General features: G+C 59.3%; 4 protein-coding genes across 5 annotated transcripts in view; 2 read left to right on the forward strand and 2 right to left on the reverse strand.

The window, feature by feature from the left end:
* PTSG_12834 (uncharacterized protein) overlaps nucleotides 1–177 on the forward strand; it is a gene marked incomplete at both ends in the record, with an annotated part of 1,801 nt that extends 1,624 nt beyond the window's left edge. The window contains one exon of the mRNA XM_004989825.1: nucleotides 170–177. Coding sequence (XP_004989882.1) covers nucleotides 170–177 — 8 coding nt within the window. The remainder of the gene's footprint in view (nucleotides 1–169) is intronic.
* A 239-nt stretch (nucleotides 178–416) lies between these two features.
* Nucleotides 417–3,714, reverse strand: PTSG_12835 (uncharacterized protein; the record flags this gene model as incomplete). Its single annotated transcript, XM_004989826.1, has 3 exons — nucleotides 417–2,910; nucleotides 3,061–3,539; nucleotides 3,685–3,714. The coding sequence occupies 3 exons, from the start codon at nucleotides 3,712–3,714 to the stop codon at nucleotides 417–419; spliced, it is 3,003 nt and encodes a 1,000-aa protein (XP_004989883.1).
* A 661-nt stretch (nucleotides 3,715–4,375) lies between these two features.
* Nucleotides 4,376–15,056, reverse strand: PTSG_09083 (the record flags this gene model as incomplete). 2 transcript variants are annotated; one of them, XM_004989827.1, is made up of 7 exons in its annotated part: nucleotides 4,474–5,284; nucleotides 5,401–5,470; nucleotides 5,577–5,662; nucleotides 5,759–13,152; nucleotides 13,675–14,195; nucleotides 14,379–14,471; nucleotides 14,807–15,056. In XM_004989827.1, the coding sequence occupies 7 exons, from the start codon at nucleotides 14,937–14,939 to the stop codon at nucleotides 4,474–4,476; spliced, it is 9,108 nt and encodes a 3,035-aa protein (XP_004989884.1). The 2 variants fall into 2 exon arrangements, with proteins under 2 accessions (XP_004989885.1, XP_004989884.1); XM_004989828.1 differs by having other exon boundaries at nucleotides 4,376–5,284; nucleotides 5,759–14,195; nucleotides 14,807–14,939.
* A 496-nt stretch (nucleotides 15,057–15,552) lies between these two features.
* The window catches only part of PTSG_09084 (uncharacterized protein), a gene marked incomplete at both ends in the record, with an annotated part of 6,420 nt that continues 5,623 nt past the window's right edge, over nucleotides 15,553–16,349 (forward strand). Inside the window, 3 exons of the mRNA XM_004989829.1 lie at nucleotides 15,553–15,589; nucleotides 15,762–15,950; nucleotides 16,182–16,269. Of these exons, the coding sequence (XP_004989886.1) occupies nucleotides 15,553–15,589; nucleotides 15,762–15,950; nucleotides 16,182–16,269 (314 nt within the window). The remainder of the gene's footprint in view (nucleotides 15,590–15,761; nucleotides 15,951–16,181; nucleotides 16,270–16,349) is intronic.

The raw sequence follows: 16,349 nt of genomic DNA on the forward strand, positions 1-16,349 counted from the left end.
GCCTTGTGGTTTTTCCGTTGCAAACATTCGTCCTCTCTGCTGGCATGCATGTGTGCCAACTGCCTCTCCTCTCCTCCTTCCCCTACACACGTGAGTTGTGTGTCATGTGTGCCATGTGTGTGTGCATGCCCGTCATGCTTGGCAAATGCCATGTGTGCGTGCCATGCAGTGTTGTGAAGTGTATGCTTGCCTGCAAGCATTCATGCCATGCCTAGCATTGCTTTGCGCGCATGTATGCATGCTGTTCGCTGTTTAGATTGTTTGTGTTCGTGCACACTCTGCCCATGTCGCCTTGGCAGCGTCATTGACTGTGTGTGCACTTGTCTAGTGTTTGTTTGAGCGTGCTGCCCGAGTTGATTTGGCGGCAGCTTGTTGTGCTTGTTCATTCTCCTTGTGTTCTTGTTTGTTGCGTTTGCCTACAGTAAACACACACACACCACCTGTCGTGTCTCAACACAGAAGACGACGAAGCCCGTGCGGGAACGTCGCGTGTCAACGTCGGAGGCGAACGACGCATCCGAGTACGCTGAGAGCACGCCGTCGGCAGTGCTGCCGTTGCTGGTGTCGCCAGTGGCGGCGTACTTGATGGTGTAGGACAAGGTGCCCTTGATGTAGCGAAGAAGGTGCTTGGCAGCCTTCCAGTGGTCCATGCCGAAGTGCTGCATGCGGCGAGACAGGATGGAGACAGCCGCCGAGATGTCTGGGCGCGTCATCGTCGCAGCATAGAGGAGGGAGCCAAGCAGCTCGCGGAACGGCACATCCGGCAGTGGCTCCTCCTTGTCGGCTGGCTTGTCGACGTAGCCCGTGCAGAGCGGCGTGCCGACAGGCTTGCAGTCAGCCATGCCGAAGGCCTCCAGCACGTTGCGCAGGTAGTGCTCCTGGCTCATGGTGACGGTCCTGGCCTTGCGGTTGTGCTGCACCTTGATGCCGAGACATATGTCTGGGCTGCCCAGGTCCTTCATCTTGAAGCGCTTGGAGATGGCCTTCTTGAAGGCGGCCATGTCGCTGTCGCTGTCGGCGAAGATGAGCAGGTCGTCCACGTAGACGGCAACCCACATCACTTTGCCACCCTTGCAGGTGCGGCGGTAGATGCAGGCGTCCGTGGCTGTAGCGACGAAGTCCTGCTCGCGCATCCAGGCGTCCAGCGTGTGGTTCCACAGGCGCGGGCTCTGCTTCAGCCCATACAGCCCACGCTTGAGGCGCAGCACCGTATTCGGCGAGAAGATGCCGTCGACGGCCGGTGGCTGGACGTAGATCTCGTGATCCACGGGCGCGTTGAGGAACGCCGTGTTGACGTCCATCTGCTGGACGTTCATGCCACGCGCGACGGCCATGGCGAGCATGGTGCGGATGGCTGCGATGGTAGCCGTCGGAGCAAAGGTGTCCGTGTAGTTGACACCGTGGACCTGGGAGTAGCCTTTGGCAACCCAGCGCGCCTTGTACTTGATTACCTTGCCCTGGTCATCGCGCTTCCTCCGAAAGATGACCATGCTGTGGAGCACCTTCTGGCCCTTGGGAAGGTCAGCGCGAGGCACGACGTCGTAGACGTCATTGGCCTGCATTGCCGCAAACTCGTCCAGGATGGCTTGGCGCCACTCCTCAGAGTCTGGCGAGGCAAGCGCCTCCTTGACGGTGGCTGGCTCAGCTGACGTGGCAAAACTGCCAGCAGCGATGTCTGGTAGATGACCACCCACTGCTGATGTCTTCTCCCCCGTACCAGCAGCGCTGGTGGCAACGTGACACGTGGTGGTTGAGCCACCAGAGGTGTCCTTGTCGCCGAGGGTCTCAGACAACAGCAGCTGGTCCCAGACGGAGCCGCCAAGGGCGCGTGGCTGGAGCTGCGGCTCCCCCGCACGTGGTGCAGGGGGAGCGCCGGTGGCACTGTCCTCGGTCGAACGCTGAGCGGTCTTGTTGGCATGCGAAGCAGAGGCACCGCTGTTCTGCTCTTGCTGCTGCTGAGAGGAGACGGCGTCCTTGTTCTTGATGGCGCCGAAGCGAGCGTGGATGGTGTGGACAACGCGTCGCGTGTCCGGCATCCAGACGACGTGGGCCTGGTCCTCCTCAGCGAAGCCGACGTAGACGCCAACGCGTGAGCGTGGGTCAAGCTTGTGCCGCGTGCTGCTCTTCTCCACATGCACGTAGGCCGGCGAGCCGAAGACGCGCAACAGGCTGACGTCAAAGGGGTGCCCAGTCAGGGCCTCGAACGGTGACTTGTCCTTGAGGCTCCTGCGTGGCGCGATGTTGTGCAGCAGCGTGGCGTGCTGCACGGCGAAGCCCCAGAACGGCTTGTCCAGGTCCGCAGCAAACAGCATCGTACGCGCCGTCTCGAAGAGGGTGCGGAAAGTGCGCTCCGCGGATCCGTTCTTGGCCTGCGAGTGCGGTGGCGAGAAGCGCTGCTTGATGTCGAAGGCCAGGCACAGGTCGGTGAAGTCCTGGCTCTTGAAGACGGCGTCGCTATCCGTCTGCAGCGTGGCGTTGACGACGTGACGGTCCTTGCGCAGTTGCTCCAGGGCCGCACCGACCTCGTTCTTGTGCCGGATGAGAAACGTCCAGGCAAAGCGCGTGCAGTCGTCGATGAAGGTCAGCGCGTAGCGTGCACCTCGCAGCGACGTCTCCTCCAGCGGACCGGCGATGTCGGCGTAGAGCAGCTGGCATGGCCCAGCGCTACGTGGAGCAGACTGCTTCGGGATGGAGGCGCGGCGTGCTCTTGCCAAGCGCAACATGGTCCACAGGTAACGATGTGCTTGGAAGAGGCCTGGCGATCTGCTGCCGGATGGCGTCGACGGCCGCGCTGCTGCGATGCCTAGCACGTCGTGTGCAGAGGCGCCCTCGTCAGCATCCTCGGCTTCCCCATCGCTGCTGTGCACGAGCTCCCCGCAAGCGCCGTGGCTTGTTGGGAAGTTAGTGCCACTGGCGTAGAGGAGAGATGGCCCGTGTCCTTGAGACGGCAGCAGAGCCCGCTCCATGTGGCAACCTGGGATGCGGCTCGTCGTCCGCAGCAATGACGACGGAAGCACCCGACGCGCGCGAGTCACCAGGGTTCAGCGCCAAAGGTTGTACTTGATGTCGGGGACATGCAGCACGTTCTTCAGCGTGATGGTGCCTGGAGCGCCGTCGGTGCCAGTCACGCGGAGCACGGCGTCGCCCTTGCCGATGACCGTGACGGCCTGGCTGTTGGCAACGGTGACGTGCTGCGTGACGGCGATGTAGTTGGTGAGGAGGGAGGCGTCGCTGGTGATGTGCGCCGTGGCACCGCTGTCAGCGAGCCACAGCTGTGGTGGCATTGGTCCGATGGCGTGGCCCTCCTCCTCGCCCTCGGGCTGCAGCATGAGGGCATCGTGGTGGATGGCGAAGGTCTCCATGCGCTGAGGGCCGTGGCTGACGACGGCCGCCTTCTTGAATGGAGCTGCTCGTCCGTGCTGCGGGCGAGAGGATCCTGGCCGCTTGCCGTTGCCGTTGCCGTGGTTGCGAAGCGTAGCCAGGATCTGCCGCACGTCGATGACGTGGTAGCGCTTGGCCGCCTGCAGCTTGCGGCACTGCTGCGCGCAGTGGCCGCGGAAGTTTGTTGAGAGTGAGTGAGTTTCTGTTTTGTGTTGAGTGTTGAGAGTCAGTGAGTTTCTGTTTTGTGTTGAGTCCTTCCTAATTTGCCTTCTCATGTGGTTTTGTCTTGTTTGCCAACAACACCTGCTTTGTGGTTTTTCCGTTGGCAAACATTCCTTCCACTCTGCTGGCATGCATGTGTGCCAACTGCCTCTCCTCTCCTCCTTCCCCTACACACGTGAGTTGTGTGCCATGTGTGTGTGTGTGCATGCTCGCCATGTTTGGCAAATGCTATGTGTGCGTACCATGCAGTGTTGTGAAGTGTTGTCTGTTGTGTATGCTTGCCTGCAAGCATTCATGCCATGCCTAGCATTGCTCTGCGCGCATGTATGCATGCTGCTCATTGTTTAGATTGTTTGTGTTCGTGCACACGCTGCCCATGTCGCCTTGGCAGCGCCATTGACTGTGTGTGCACTAGTCTTGTGTTTGTTTGAGCATGCTGCCCGAGTTGATTTGGCGGCAGCTTGTTGTGCTTGTTCATTCTCCTTGTGTTCTTGTTTGTTGCGTTTGCCTACAGTAAAACACACACACACACACCGTGTTTTAGCAGAATGGCAGTGAATTCCATGTGATGCACTCTACCCTGTCTACAACATGCTGGATCTTAGAAATCATTGAGTGCCATCACACACAGTGAGTCAATGCAGGAACACTGGCTGTCCTCGTAACATTCAACATTCAAGCGGTTCTGCATTGGTTTTGCTTGCTTTGGTTTTATGAATTTGGAAGAAATTTCGTTGTAGCATGTCTGTCATGCGTGTCAGTCAACTGAAAACAAGGTCATATTTATTAGAAGGTAACACAGCGCACGTTACAATTCAGAAAGCACACCAGTACACACTCGTGATCTTCAAAAACGTCACCGCAAAGCATTCAAACCACAACAACATTGTCCTCAATACTTTCCACATCGGCGTTCTCAACCTCCTGTCGATCGATTGCAACTGGGAACAAGTCGATCGATTCCCCCCCATCGCTAATGTCCAGTGACGTCAAACCTCTTAGAATCGAAGAGGAAGATGTATCCTCGTGAATGCCACTGACGTCCTCGTGCACTTTGTCCGAGATACTCATGCCTGACACATCGTCAGAACTGCTGTCATTTTCGTACCGTGGAAGATAACGGAAGGAAGTCAGCATGCTCCTGCTGATGCTGCCTGGTAGGTGAGCGGGTGTTGAAGGCGAGAACGCGCCTCGTTTGCTAATGCGGCTGACAAAGCTGCGTGGAACATCATCTGCAGGCATGGTGTTCAAATGAACGAATTTGGATGGGTCTCCACTGTTGTTGGGTGAAGCATATCCAGCAAGACCGCCCTTGTTGCTGCCGTTGTTATCTGATCGACCAAGACGCGTGCACAAGAAGACCAGGGACACCGCCGTCAACGCAACCGCACACATGACGTTCACCACTGGCATGTGCTCTGGAATATCGTCATCCACACTCAGATGCACTGGAAGGTTGAGTGAGACGCGGTTGGCGACAACGAGGAGGATGGCAGCAGCCAGCAACGGCCGCTGGATGCGAGACTCGTTCCCAAACAAATCATCAACAATGTCGCCCATGAAGAACTGGCGGCGGTGACGGATGCGTCGTATGCTCGCGTAAATCAGCGGGGAAAAGCCCAGAGTACAGGACGCCAGAATACCAGCGAGGCCTCGTGCTAGCGGTTGATGGAGGTCACACCTGTCAAAAGCGAAGCGAGCAAGGCGTACCTGGTGTGAGTAAAGTTGGCACAGCGACGGCCCACACCCACGCGCAGTTGATCGTTTCATGTGGTGCAACACCTCCAATACACTTACCAGCCGGTCGACGCTCCAAATGAGGACGGCGCGGCAGCGACGAGGGCAACAGCAGTTGTGATTGGAATGGCTGTAGGCGGATAGCAAAGTAATGTTGGTGAGTACAGCAGGCGCGTGGACCTAGGCTCTACACTGCTTGGAACAAACACTCAAAGCTGCACTAGGAGCGCACTGACCGCAGACGATGGCAAAGAGCCCGAGAGGACGCAACGTGAAAGGATTGATGTCGGTGGACGACTGAAGGACGCATGCACCAAGCCAGCTAGCGAAAGAAGCAAGTGGAGAAAGTGAGTAACACATAGCGAATCAAATGCAGGCACAAGGTGAACTGGACACATCATCCCATCAGCAATCTTACCAGAGACAACTCAATGAAAGCGCAAGCTTGAAAGCGCCGAGGGCGAGGCACCGGTCCGCAACAAGAGAAAACGAAATGTCGTCGGACAGTGCAACGGACTCAACGCCGAAGTACACGTGGCACAGAGCGAGTGAAAGAAACAGTGGCCACACTGGTGTACGAACCGTCCGAACCAAACCAAAACAACACACAAGGGCGCCAAGCACAGACACAGCTAGCCCAAGGTTTGATGCTTCCGGAATTTGAACAGAAGCAATAGCAGCAGCTGCTGTTGGACTCTGAGTTGAACTAGAAGTCAAGTTCGCGCAAAGCCTGTCGGATGTGGCTGTTGGTGCAGTTGCTTGGAACTGCGTGACTGGATCGCACACAGTGAGATTGGCGCACTCTCTGTCAGACGTGGCTGTTGGTGCTGCCGTCTCGTATTGCTCGATGCTGCAAGTGTTGACGTTGGAACAGGTGCGATCAGACGTGGCTGTTGGTGCTGCTATCTCGTACTGTGTTGCTGTATCACACGCTGTGACGTTGGCGCACGTGCGGTCAGACGTTGCTGTTGGTGCTGCCGTCTCGTACTCTGTTGCTGCATCACACGCTGTGACGTTGGCGCACGTGCGGTCAGACGTTGCTGTTGGTGCTGCTATCTCGTACTGGTCACCTGCACAAGACGTGACGTTGGCACAGGTGCGGTCAGACGTTGCTGTTGGTGCTGCCGTCTCGTATTGCTCGATGCTGCAAGTGTTGACGTTGGAACAGGTGCGGTCAGACGTTGCTGTTGGTGCTTCCGTCTCGTACTCTGTAGCTGCATCACACGCTGTGACGTTGGCACAGGTGCGATCAGACGTTGCTGTTGGTGCTGCCGTCTCGTACTCTGTTGCTGCGTCACACGCTGTGACGTTGGCACAGGTGCGGTCAGACGTTGCTGTTGGTGCTTCCGTCTCGTACTCTGTAGCTGCATCACACGCTGTGACGTTGGCACAGGTGCGATCAGACGTTGCTGTTGGTGCTGCCGTCTCGTACTCTGTTGCTGCGTCACAAGCTGTGACGTTGGCACAGGTGCGATCAGACGTTGCTGTTGGTGCTGCCGTCTCGTACTCTGTAGCTGCATCACACGCTGTGACGTTGGCACAGGTGCGATCAGACGTTGCTGTTGGTGCTGCCGTCTCGTACTCTGTTGCTGCGTCACAAGCTCTCAGCGGCTCACATTCTCTGTTGCTTGTGCTCGTTGCTGGCTCACTTTCGTACTCACTCAGCGTGTCGCATGTGCTGGTGGAAACACACGTGAACGCGGTCGTGTTGTAAAAGTAGGCAGACACGACATCGTCGCCCGTGGCCACGCATTGTCGGATACAATACTGCTGCGCGCGCGTGTTGTTGAGGGCTGCGGTGGTGAGGGGGTTGTAGCCAGAATCAAGCCCCGTATCTAGGACTGCGGCGTCCACGTCTGCGTTGGCAAATGCGCGCACAGTCTCGGTGCGCCTTGAGGGCACGACAGGCGCACCCGTCGTTGCCTGGTTGCCGAAGAACGTTGCGTACGTCCGCACACCACGTGACACAACCGCAAACACCGACACGCCAATGAGCTGCGTATCCACAGCAGGTGGCAAGAGAGCCGTGTACACAGCGCTCACGGGTGCACTTGCATTTGATGGCACAGCCTCGAGCAGCACAGCCTGCGCCCCAGGCTCGCTGCCGTACACAGCGACAGCGTCGGACAGAGCCGGTGACAGCTGTGCCACATCAATGCCAGTGCCAGTGCCAGGCAGCGATAGCAGGGTGGCGGTTGTGCCCCCGTCTTGCGCAAGCCCATCAACCAACACAAACACCCGTGTCGAGGAGGCAGCAGCTCCGCCAAGGCCAGGCTCAAACACAGTTGCGCTCACGGAAACGCCACATGCTGACGTGTCTTGGTTTACGGCAACGTCCACGCCTGGGATGCTGCCGAGGAACACCGCTTTGCCAGTGGCTACTTGGCTCTGCAGCCTGCTGTCGCGCAGACGCACAGTGCCGTCCCGGTCTGCGTCGAGTGCGCTGCGTCGCCGGGGGTCCTCGGCCAGAATGGCCTGCACCGCCGCTCCGTCCGCCCCGGCAAACTCTTGCGTCTCCAGCACCACATACCGCAGCGTGAAGAACGCGTCTCCAATTGTGAACCGCCCATCGCCGTCCACGTCCGCTGCACTTGCAAACGGGTCGCTGTCTGCGTTGCGCCGCCGCCGTGGCTGCGCCAGGGACTGGGGTGGTGGTACCGGCAGCCGCACCCCCGAACGCCTTCGTCTCTGCTGCTCTCCACCGTCGGCACCGGTGACCGAAATCCACACGCGTCCAGCAACAACCGCAGACGGCAGGCCCGCCACAATCGGTTGCGATGGAAGCTGGCGGTCCAACAAGTCCGTCACCGCGCCCTCAACCACAAACGCGCCAGCGCTGACGGCCTGGAACGTAACGTGAGCAATGGCAGCAGCGCTCCCGCCAACGCCGCTCGAAGACACAACACCACCGAGACGCAACGAGCCCTGGCCATCGTCCGTGGCCTCCAGGCTTCCCCCAAACGTCGCATCAGCGCCAACAAACGACACAATAGAAGCATCATACTGCAGCTCCATGGTAAACGAGCCAATGTCCGTGCTCCCTGTGTTGACGCGCACTTGCACCTGCAGCTCGTCGCCGATGGACAGCGGGCCAGGGACCGGTACACCAGACATCTGGCCGACGTCCACGTCGCCGAGCGCAGGCTGGAGGTTGCACGACACGTCGGTCGTGGTCACAACAGAGGGCGCCGACGTGACCTGTGCGACAATCTGCAGCACGCCTGGGCTGTTGGCAAGCAGCACAACTTCCCCCGTGGTGCTGTTGATGCGCAGCACATCTGCGTCAGACACCGACAGTTGAATGAGACTCGGATACTGGGCACGGCCGTTGGAGTACAGCTGTGGCAGCTGCGTGCCATCGCTAAGCTCCGCCGCACAGACAGCAAAGCCTGCAGTCTGCCCCTGCTGTGAAGTCAACGCGATACCAGAGGTGGTGCTGAGGGAGCGGAGCGCAACCACGTGCACTGCATCGTCGACCACGCTCAGGCCAAAGCGAGGGCTCTCTTCAAATGATCCAAATGCCGTTGCGAGCACGGTGATGTTTCCTGGCGTTGATGGCTCCACCACTGCGCCCTGCAGCAGTTGTGCTGCACTGTCATCGTCATCTGCACGGCGCACCGCATACACCACGTCACCGGCATCAAGCGCAAGCTCACTGCCATCGTCCAGCATCATGGCTGTCGCCAGCTGTGCGCGCTGGTACTGAAGCGGAGCCGTGCCGTTGATGGGAGCAAGCTCAGTCACGCTGACGCTCTGCGATCCCGCGTACGCTGGAAAGGGGCGTGCCGTTGTGCGGAGGGCCGTGTATTTGACTGTCAGCACCTGGAACGTGGTGTTGACGACGGACGCGGGTCCGTTACCGCCATCAAAAGCCACTGTCACCAGCGATATGGACGGCGAGTTTGGTGCTGCGGCAATGGCCTCCACGCGAAGCGCGCCGTTGGCTCCCCGCTCTACAGTAGCACCAGCAGCAGACGGGGCCACCGTTGCTGTCACACGCCCATCTGTCGTCATATCCCGCTCCGTGCCGTCCTCAAAAGCAACCGCCACACCAATGCTGAAGCCAGTTGCAATGCCGGCCAGCGCAGCGGCGTCACCTGCGGGCGTGATGCGAGAAACAACACCGCTCACCCGCACGCCTGTCGGGGCCGGCAGGTCGAGGTCGAGCGTCACGTTTGCGCGCACGCGAGGCACGCAGGCGGCGTTGTTGCCCGTTGCAGCGTCGACTGCCGTGGACGTGAGCTGGGCCGCCACCAGCTCCCGCGACCCGCTCGTCGCGCCGACAGCAACAGTGGCTCTGTTGCCCGCGTCAATGGTGATCTGGTCTGCAGCCATGCTGGTGAAGAGGACGTCGCGGGCCGGCACCAGCGGCTCCCGCCACCCATCCTCCAGCACGAGACTCGCAAGGAGCGCAGTGGACGCACCCTCTGCCCGCAGCGCGTGCGTGGCCACCGCCACCTCAAACACAACTGCGTCGAGCCAGCCTGCCCCGGCTGGGTCACTACCACTTACGGGCCTTAGGTCCACATTGCTCACGGCCACGGCATCAATGCCCTGCCATCCGATGTACGCATCAGGCGTCGTTGCCGGATCCACGACTACAGTCGCCTGAGCTGCCTCGCCCAGTACGGTGCCTGAGCCAATGCCGTCCCCAGCACGCACGACCATAACACGCACAGCGCCGCTCCGCAGTGCCCGAAGAGGCCGCAGCGCTGCCACACCGACTTCATCCTCATTAGCGGCGGCAAGCACGGTCGTGTCGTTGGCGGTGATGCCGGCAGCGACAAGCCCGGTGACATCCACAGCGGACACTTCTTGGTCGCCGGACGCAAATGTCGCCGTCACCTGCACATGCGGGGTTTGCCAGCGCGGGGCATCACATGTGGAGGAGTTGGCGCTGTTGGCCGCAGGCTCACGCCACCCAGCAATGGGCCGAAGCACGCTTGGCGCGGTGGCCACCATCAACGGCAGTCGTGGGCTCCACACCTCCACCAGCACACGGCGCGTGAGCACTGCAGCAGCAGCCCTGCCCAGCGTGGTGGTGGTACTGATCTCCAGAACAGCCGTGCCGCCACTCGTGTCCAGCGTGGAGACCACGCCACCGCTGCAGTCCTGCTCCAGCGACACCAGTGTCGGCGGCCCAGACGCAACAGCACACTGCTGCACCGTTGTTGTAGCGGCAAGTGCAGATGTAGCTGTAGACACCAGCTGGCCGTCCGACAATACGAGGCGCGTGTCGATGCTGAATGCGGCGGCGTCGCTGACGCCCGTGAGCGGTGCTGTGTTGAGGATGCGGGGCGTGGTGCTTACAAACGACACAGCGCCGACAGCACGCACAGGGCGGATGCGGACAGCGCCGGTGACCGGGCCTGCAGAGGAGAGCACGGAGGAGGCGAGACCCGTAAAGTCCACAGCATACGTGCGGGTGGCGGTGGTGCGGATGTTGTTGGCGTTGTCGAGCACCTCACTCACCGTTAGGTTGATGTTGAGGAGTGTCTGGACTGTGGTTGCGGCGTCATCGTCCAGGTTCAGTGCCACTGTGAACAGGACCGCTGCATCGTCCTGGCCACTCACCTGCGCCGCTCCCTCAGCGAGCACAGCGCCGATGCTGACAGCCGACGTTCCCTCCCCGGCCGCGAAGCTGCTCCAGGTGGTGTCGTCAATGGCAACGGCGCCAAACGTGGCCTTGCCGGCCGCGTCTGCACACTCGAGCTTCACCACAAAGCCGCCGAGCGGGAAGGCGGAGAGGCGGGCGCCCACCTGCACAGTCGCAGCGTCGCCGGGCGCAACAGGCGCCTCGGGCAGGCGCAGGAAAATGGCGTTGGTGGGCGGGGTCACAGCGGCGCTGCTGCCGTGCACGGTGACAGCGGCGATGGTGCGGCGTGGGGATGCCCTTGCGCTGCCCGTGCTGCTTGCCTGGACAGCGATGGAGGCAGACGCAGTGGTGCCGACTGCCAGTGCTGTGAACCAGTCCTGAGGCACGCTGCATGTTGCCTGGCACAGCCCGTGTGTCTGTGACCGCACGGCGCAGGTGCAGGTGAGGGTGTGGGGTGCTGTGCTGCCAACGGTGGTCAGGGCAGTCGTCAGCTGTGCATCCGCCACCACCTCGGCGGTGAGCGTACCGGGGAGGATGTTGGTGGTGTCACCCAGGGCGTCTGCAACACGCGCGTGAATTACAACGCTGCTGCTGTCGTGGTACACGTCTGCTGTTGCTGTGATGGCGTCTGTGATGTTGAGTGCAGCGACGGCGGCAAGGCTGTATGTCGCCGACGCGGCCACGTCTGTGTTGGGCAGAGCCACCTCTGCGCGCCCTGTGCCGGCAACGCTGACAGGGAGCAGGGCGGGTTGAGAGAAAGGCACGCGGGCGGCAGCAGGCGCCAGCCCTGAGGCTACTGTTTGCGTAGTTACGGTGGCGTGGACGACGGACGTGAAGTTGGCGGTTTGGCACACGCGGTCTGTCGTTGGTGTTGGCGCACGCACCTCGTACTGTGATGGGCCGCACAGGAGCAAGCGTGCACAGGTGCGATCGGATGTTGGCGTAGCTGCTGCAGTCTCGTACTGTGTTGCAGCGCCACATGCAGTGATATTTGCGCATTGTCGATCGGAGACGGAGGTTGGTGCAGTCGCTTGGAACTGCGTGGCTGGATCGCACACAGTGAGATTGGCGCACTCTCTGTCAGACGTTGCTGTTGGTGCTGCCGTCTCGTATTGCTCGATGCTGCAAGTGTTGACGTTGGAACAGGTGCGATCAGACGTGGCTGTTGGTGCTGCTATCTCGTACTGTGTTGCTGTATCACACGCTGTGACGTTGGCGCACGTGCGGTCAGACGTTGCTGTTGGTGCTGCCGTCTCGTACTCTGTAGCTGCATCACACGCTGTGACGTTGGCACAGGTGCGATCAGACGTTGCTGTTGGTGCTACCGTCTCGTACTCTGTAGCTGCATCACACGCTGTGACGTTTGCGCAGGTGCGGTCAGACGTTGCTGTTGGTGCTACCGTCTCGTACTCTGTAGCTGTATCACACGCTGTGACGTTGGCGCACGCTCTGTCAGACGTTGCTGTTGGTGCTACCGTCTCGTACTCTGCTGCTGCATCACACGCTGTGACGTTGGCACAGGTGCGGTCAGACGTTGCTGTTGGTGCTGCCGTCTCGTACTGTGTTGCTGCATCACACACTGTGACGTTGGCACAGGTGCGGTCAGACGTTGCTGTTGGTGCTGCCGTCTCGTACTCTGCTGCTGCATCACACGCTGTGACGTTGGCACAGGTGCGGTCAGACGTTGCTGTTGGTGCTGCCGTCTCGTACTGTGTTGCTGCATCACACGCTGTGACGTTGGCACAGGTGCGGTCAGACGTTGCTGTTGGTGCTGCCGTCTCGTATTGCTCGATGCTGCAAGTGTTGACGTTTGCACAGGTGCGGTCAGACGTTGCTGTTGGTGCTGCCGTCTCGTACTCTGTTGCTGCATCACACACTGTGACGTTGGCACAGGTGCGGTCAGACGTGGCTGTTGGTGCTGCCGTCTCGTACTGATCAATGTTACAAGAAGCGAGGTCATCACAAACTCGATCAGACGTTGCTGTTGGTGCTCCCAGCTCGTACTGGGTTGTTGCATCGCATCGTGAGAGGTTCGCGCACACTGCATCCGTGCTGAATGTGGCTGGAATGGTCTGGTACTTGCCCAGCACATGGCAGTGCGTGATTGGGGTGCATTCACGGTCGCTTGTTGCAGTTGGCCCAACGCTCTGGTACTCTTCGCCCCGCACACACGGGGTCAGCGTAGTGCATTCACGGTCTGTGGTCGACGTTGGTGCCTTGGTCTCATATTCCGTTCTTGCGTTGCAGGTGGTGATGGTTGCACACTCTCTGTCCGAAGTTGCTGTTGGTGCGTGTTGCTCAAACTCAGTTCGGCGGTCGCAGACGCTCACATCTTGGCATTCACGGTCGGAGGTGGTCGTGGGTGGGGCTTGTTCGTATTGGGTTGCACGGAGGCAGATGGTGATGTCTTGGCAGGTCCTGTCTGATGTCGCTGTTGCCGCCTGCGCCTCAAACTGGGATGCGCCGCACACGGTCAGGTTTGAGCACGTGCGGTCTGTCGTTGCGGTTGGAGGGGTTGACTCGTATTCCGTGTCGACAGAACAGGTCGTAAGGGCTGCGCACTCCCGGTCCGAGTTGAACGTGGGGCTGACCGTCTGGTATTCGCTTTGGGGGTCACACTGCGTGATCAGCTGGCACACTCGATCCGTCGTTGCAGTTGGCGGTGTTACTTCAAACTCCGTTCCACGCGTGCAGATCGTCACCGGCGCACACTCGCGATCGCTGGTTGACGTTGGTGCCTTGGTCTCATATTGCGTAGCTGCTTCGCAGATGGTGATGGTTGCGCACTCTCTGTCCGAAGTTGTTGTTGGTGGTTGTTGTTCAAACTCGGTTCGGCGGTCGCAGACGCTCACATCTTGACATTCACGGTCGGAAGTGGCCGTGGCGGCCGTGACTTCGTACTGGCTCGGGCTGCACGTGGACAAGACGGCGCACTGTCTGTCTGACGACGCAGTTGGAGCAACGACTTGGTACTCGGTCGCTGTGCTGCAAGCTGTGACGGGCGTGCACGACTGGGAGCCGTCGTTTTCGACTTGTGCAAACTCGTTAGCTGGGCAGAGGAGCACCTTGCTCGTGTCATCGGCAAACCCACACCCTGTGACGCAGGGGTTTTGCAGGTCCGAGCGGGGAACGCCTTGGGAGCACGCACATTTGCAGTACTCGTCACCGCCGTCGTTGTACCAATCACAGCCGGCCCAGCAGATTGTCCTTTCGTCGTTCTGGTAGGATCCAGAGCACATTTGCTTGCAGGTGGCCACATCTTCAAGGCGTTTTGTGCGTGCCAGATCACACAGCGAGGGAGGGAGAAAGTGCGCGCGTGTGAGTGTGGATGAGTGTAGATGTGTGTGAGTGTAGATGTGTGAGCGTGCGTGTATGTGGCGAGGCTTGCCACCATCAAGGCGAACCAAAACAACAACAGTTCGGAAGGTCTGTTGTGCCGTACCAATCAGGTATTGAGGGGCGGGGATGCATTCCTGTTGTGTCGTCGTCTGTGGGAAGGTGATGATTGGCTGAATGGTTGAGCCTGTTGTGGTCTCTGTGTATGTGTGCAGGCGATCAAACCGGCAACGCGATAGAAGAGGCACGCATTGCGTTACATCGTATGTGTGCGTGAGCGTGTGAGCGTGCGTGAGAGCGTGTGAGCATGTGTGAGTGCGGTGACGCGCCCACAAATAAACCACGAAGTTCTTCTATCATGCACCGCGGGTTCACTCCAACATGAACAACACACGAAACGACATTGCGACAATCAGCCGCACACAAAACAAACAAACAAACAAACATATAAGCCCCCCCCCACACACAGGCACACACAGACACAGACACACACAGACACAGACACAGACACACAGACACAACACACATTCATACCAGCTGCGCCATGCGTGAATGTTGCAAAGCCAAGCAGAGCGGAGAAGAGTAAGATCAAGAGGAAGCGAAGCCGAGGACGTGATGAAGAAGACGTGTGCGAAAGCGACACCAGCGATTGTGGTGCGCTGCTCATGTTGTTTGCTTGTTGTGCTTGTGTGTGTGTGTGTGTGTGTGTTGCGAGTGATTGAAGAGGCAGGGGAGGAATGGGGGATGTGGGTGGGGACGCAAGCCTCTCGTCATGTCAAATAACGGCAACAGCGAGGTGTGGTGGGGGGTCAGGTGTTGAGGTTCGAGTGTATCCTCGTTTACGTCTTTGCAGGTTATTCTTCGCTAATTTTCGGTGATGACGAGGGCTGAACCCAGCCACGACACGACACACAAAGATACATTGATCGTCCGAGCGCTGAAGCGACAACACACAACAAGGCCCAACACGAACCACAACAGACAGCAAACAGCACACAGCACAGAGCAGGTTTGTTCGCTTGCCGCGTTGCGGCTTTTGAGGGTGGAGAAGCAAAGGTGGACGACGCTGTTGTGTGTGAGGCGTGCGCTGTGTGGTTGATTCACTCATTGATGTATGTGTGTGCCCACAATCACATCATTTGTCACCCGACGTCTTGGTCGCTAGCCTGACGCTCTTCAACTCACCTGCTCCCTTTTGTGTGACCGCGTGTTTGTGTTTGAAGGAACCAACCCCTCGCTCCTGCCTGGGACTCCACACATATCTGAGGCCACCAACCAAGATGCGCGTTGTGTGGGCCGGATGGAACCAGGACAACAGTACGTTATGATAGACACGGTGGTGGTGGTGGGAGTGGGGGCAGAGGCTTTGGTGGACTCGGTGGTCGCCAGTGCCGTCGAGAAGGCATGCGTGCTGAGATTTGTGGACTGCTGTCGCCGTTGACACGATGGGCGCGTGCTTGGCCCATGCGTGGTGTTGCTGCAATTTCAGGTTGCTTTGCTGTTGTCGCAGAGGATCAGCAAGCGTGCGAGTATCGCGTGTACAGCAGCGATCCTCTCATGCTTCGGGCGCGGCGGCCGCTTGGGAGCAACACGTTGTCGCGGGTGCAACTGCTGTTCCGCTGCAACTACGTTGGCCTGGTTGCCGGTGGGCGATCCCCGCTCCACCCCACAAACAAAGGTGTGCTGTTCACCCCTGTACACTTGGGGGAGCTCTGTGTGTGTGCATGTGCGCAAATGCGTGCAAGTGTGTACATGTGTGTGAGTGAGTATTGGGGTGCGTGTTTGAGTGGGTGAGCGAGTATGTGTGTGCATATGTATGTGTATGTGCGTGTGCATGAAGCGCGTGCGTTTCATTGCTCTGGGGTAGATGTCCCAGCACGGCTGCTTACGGGCTTGGCATGCTTCACAGTGATTATTTGGGACGACCACACAGAGGAGGTTGCAGTCGAGCTGTCTCTCAAGTCGGAGGTCCGCGATCTCAGGCTTCGTCGTGACAGGTGCGCCCGTGTGTGTGTGTGTGTGTGTGTGTGTGTGTGTGTGTGTGTGTGTGTGTGTGTGTGTGTGTGTGTGTGTGTGT

This window comes from Salpingoeca rosetta (genome assembly GCF_000188695.1).
Source record: "Salpingoeca rosetta unplaced genomic scaffold supercont1.27, whole genome shotgun sequence".
NCBI classification, from domain to species: Eukaryota; class Choanoflagellata; order Craspedida; family Salpingoecidae; genus Salpingoeca; species Salpingoeca rosetta.